The sequence below is a fragment of the Tupaia chinensis genome, unplaced genomic scaffold (assembly GCF_000334495.1).
Source record: "Tupaia chinensis unplaced genomic scaffold, TupChi_1.0 Scaffold143650_1, whole genome shotgun sequence".
In the NCBI taxonomy this organism is placed as follows: Eukaryota; Metazoa; Chordata; class Mammalia; order Scandentia; family Tupaiidae; genus Tupaia; species Tupaia belangeri.
The window spans coordinates 60,409-63,945 of NW_006203499.1; the positions used below are offsets into that span (position 1 = coordinate 60,409).

Genomic DNA, 3,537 nt, shown 5'->3' on the forward strand with positions numbered 1-3,537 from the left:
TATGCATTACAAATTCACTACAGATTACATTTATCTGCCGTAGATATATTTGAATATGTATGTGTACATATATATTTATATATGTATATATATATACATATATATGTATCTTTATTCAAAATGAAATTTTATCTGTGTATACTGTTACTTCCTGAATTATAAAAGACATCTTGTTAAATTCTTTTATCTCCAAGCTTTGACAATTTAATCGAATAAATGACCTATGTCAATGTCATTAAATTAATACTATTTGACATCTTTTTTCAAGAAGTCAGCTTTAAACTCTCAATTTTATTCAATGATATAGTTGAATTAAAACCATTATAATTCATCTAATTACTTTCTCATTGTCGTTCTTTATCCATAAGTTCTTAGTGTCTCGTAAAACTTTTCTGTCTGTATTATGCAAATGTTCATATTAATATACTTCTTATGCAACAGCGTGAATAGAATCCTATGCACATTTTAAATGCACTTCATATATTTACTCCTTATCTTAACATTTTTAATTGACAGGTAATGGTTAATATTTAGAGATTTTCTTATCTACTTCCAATTAGCATAACAGCTTCCTTGCTCAAATCTTTCAGCTTTCAGCTAACTTAGTTTCTTAAATTGATTTTTAGAAACAACTTTATTACCTGTAAGAGCATAGGGACCAGCAGTTAGCGTAATGGCTATGTCGCTGAACTCCCACGTAGCTGACTGCAGTTCAAGTCCCAGACCTGGTGGCTTAAACTCACGCCGGGCGCGTGTGCATGCGTGCCCAAGATCCCGAGAGAATGGAGGAGAAGGGATTGCGGCGGGGCCATCCACCCTGGGGGGTGATTTCTCTCTTTCTGTCTCTCTGTCTCTCTCTGTCTTTCTGGCGAGCGCATGCGTCCTATAGCAAAAAAAAAAACCTCTCCAAAAATAAAGCATAGATTATCTCCCATATTCGTGTATATATGCTAGGGAAAATAACAAAAGGCTTCAAAACATTTGTGGGAAACTGAATTAAAATCTGAGTTTGTTTTGGTACAAAAATATTTGAAATCTATGCATAGTTTTTTCATAACACATTTTACATGAACTTTTCGAAGATTTCTTTCCCTTCGTATAAGGGATAAACTGCTTTGGAAATGCAATCATACATATCAATTATTTCCTTGACTTCAAAATCATGATTGCAACATTTCAACAATAAAACCTTTTATAAAAAGTATTCATGTTTTTTTCTCTTTCTCGGTAGTTTTGTTTATCACATGGAACTAGGAAACGATACACAAATTTCAGAGTTTCTTCTTCTGGGACTTTCAGAGGAACCAGAATTGCAGCCCCTCCTTTTTGGGCTCTTCCTCTCCTTGTACCTGATCACCGTGTGTGGAAACCTGCTCATCATCCTGGCCACCATCTCAGACTCCCACCTGCACACCCCCATGTACTTCTTCCTCTCCAACCTGTCCTTTGCTGACATCTGTTTCACCTCCACCACCGTCCCAAAGATGCTGGTGAACATCCAGACCCAGAGCAAGGTCATCACCTATGCAGGCTGCATCACCCAGATGTTCTTTTTTACAGTCTTTGCAGGACTGGATGTCTTTCTGCTGAATGCAATGGCCTATGACCGGTATGTGGCCATCTGTCACCCCCTGCACTACACGGTCATCATGAACCCCTGGCTCTGTATGTTGCTGGTTCTGGCGTCCTGGACCATGAGTGTCCTGCATTCCTTGTTATATAGCTTAATGGTATCATGGCTGTCCTTCTGTACAGATTTGGAAATCCCTCACTTTTTCTGTGAACTGAATCAGGTGGTCCGTCTTGCCTGTTCTGACGCTTTTCTTAATGACATGGTGAGGTATTTTACAGCTATGAGCTTAGCTGGCAGTTCCCTCACCTATGTCCTTTACTCTTACTGTAAGATAGTTTTCTCCATTCGTGCAATCCCATCAGCTCAGGGGAAGTACAAAGCCTTTTCTACCTGTGCCTCTCACCTCTCAGTTGTCTCCTTATTTTATTGCACAAGCCTGGGTGTGTACCTTAGTGCTGGGAATACCCACAGCTCACACTCAAGTGCAGCAGCCTCAGTGATGTACACTGTGGTCACCCCCATGCTGAACCCCTTCATCTACAGTCTGAGGAATAAAGCCATAAGTAGGGCTCTGAAGAGATGCTTTGAAAGGGAAACAGTAAAAGGACCTCTCATTCTGGGACTACAAAACTGATTGTAATTATGGGACCAGCAGTGAGCGTAATGGCTATGTCGCTGGACTCCCATGTAGTCGACTGTGGTTTGCGTCCCGGACCAGGTGGCTTAAAACTCACGCCGGACGCCTGTGTGTGCATGCCCGAGATCCCGAGAGGAGAATGGAGGAGAAGGGATTGCGGTGTGGCCATCCCCCCTGGGGGGTGATTTCTCGCTTTCTGTCTCTCTCTGTCTGTCTGGTGAGCGCAAGCACCCTATAGCAAAAACCTCTCAAAAAATCGATTATAATTGCAAAACTTTAAGTGTCAAAGTCAAAACTGACAGTATTCTGATATAATTATGGAAGGAGAACTGGTTCCTTTCCTTTATATCTTGGAGTTTCTGGGTTTTGATTTCTGCTTCAATGTACAAAGATGTAAGTAACTTTTATTATCAAGCTTTTCCCTGTGTGTAAAATCGACTACCGCCTTAACCTTTGTCTGTTTTCCTATTTCCATAAATTAATGCCTACATCAGATCAGGAAGAAATGGAAATTCCCATTTCTTTGATGGAGAGCCATGAATTTTTAGAGATTTCTTCCCAAACAACAGGTTTCCTGTTTTTTGTTTGTTTGTTTTTATAAATATCATCAGGTCATAGGGCCAGCTGGTTGCATGTTGTTTGAGGCACTGGACTCCCACAAGGTTGACCAAGGTTTGAGTCCTGTGCCTGGTGTTTTACTTTCTCATTCTCTCTCTCTCTCTCTCTCTCTCTCTCTCTCTCTCTCTTTTATCATACATGTGTCCTATCATGAAGTAAATAATAATAATAAATAAAATTAAATAATTAAGAATATATATTGTCAGGACAGCCTATGGTGTTACAGTAACTCAATCCCACATGGTTGACTGCATGGTTTAAATCTCAGACCTCGAGGCTTGGAATCATGCCAGGCATATGTGCATGTGTGCCCAAAATCCTGAAAGAAGAAATGGAGTGGAAGGAATTGCAGTGGGACCATCCCCCATGGGAGATTCTTTCTCACTTTCCCACTCTCTCTCTTTTTCTCTTGCACCCTCTAACAAATTTAAATATATATTTACAGTCAGGAGTACTACTCCTATGTGGGAAAAAAAATATTTGCACTTTACAGCAAAGGTCATTTATATCATTTTTATAGTAGAAGAAAATCTGAAAGTCCAATGTTCACTTTTGTGTCTATCATTCTTCCTCTGTTGCTACTAACTGCTCTTTGTGATGATGTGTTAATCACACATTAATGTGTTCCATGGAGATTTGGGTGATTCAGCGTCAATCTGTTCCCATTAGGATCATGCTTCTTTTTTGGTTAAAACTAAATTTGTTAAAA

At 39.5% G+C, this 3,537-nt stretch overlaps 1 protein-coding gene across 1 annotated transcript; it reads left to right on the forward strand.

Annotated features, from left to right (window-relative positions):
• Window positions 1-1,244: 1,244 nt before the first annotated feature.
• On the forward strand, window positions 1,245-2,207 carry LOC106733390 (olfactory receptor 7A17). Its single transcript, XM_014582559.1, has one exon. The coding sequence runs from the start codon at window positions 1,245-1,247 to the stop codon at window positions 2,205-2,207; it is 963 nt and encodes a 320-aa protein (XP_014438045.1).
• The last annotated feature ends 1,330 nt before the right edge of the window (window positions 2,208-3,537 follow it).

Excerpts from the sequence above, each read along its gene's own strand:
- LOC106733390 (XM_014582559.1), top strand. The coding sequence starts at position 1,245 with ATGGAACTAGGAAACGATACACAAATTTCAGAGTTTCTTCTTCTGGGA.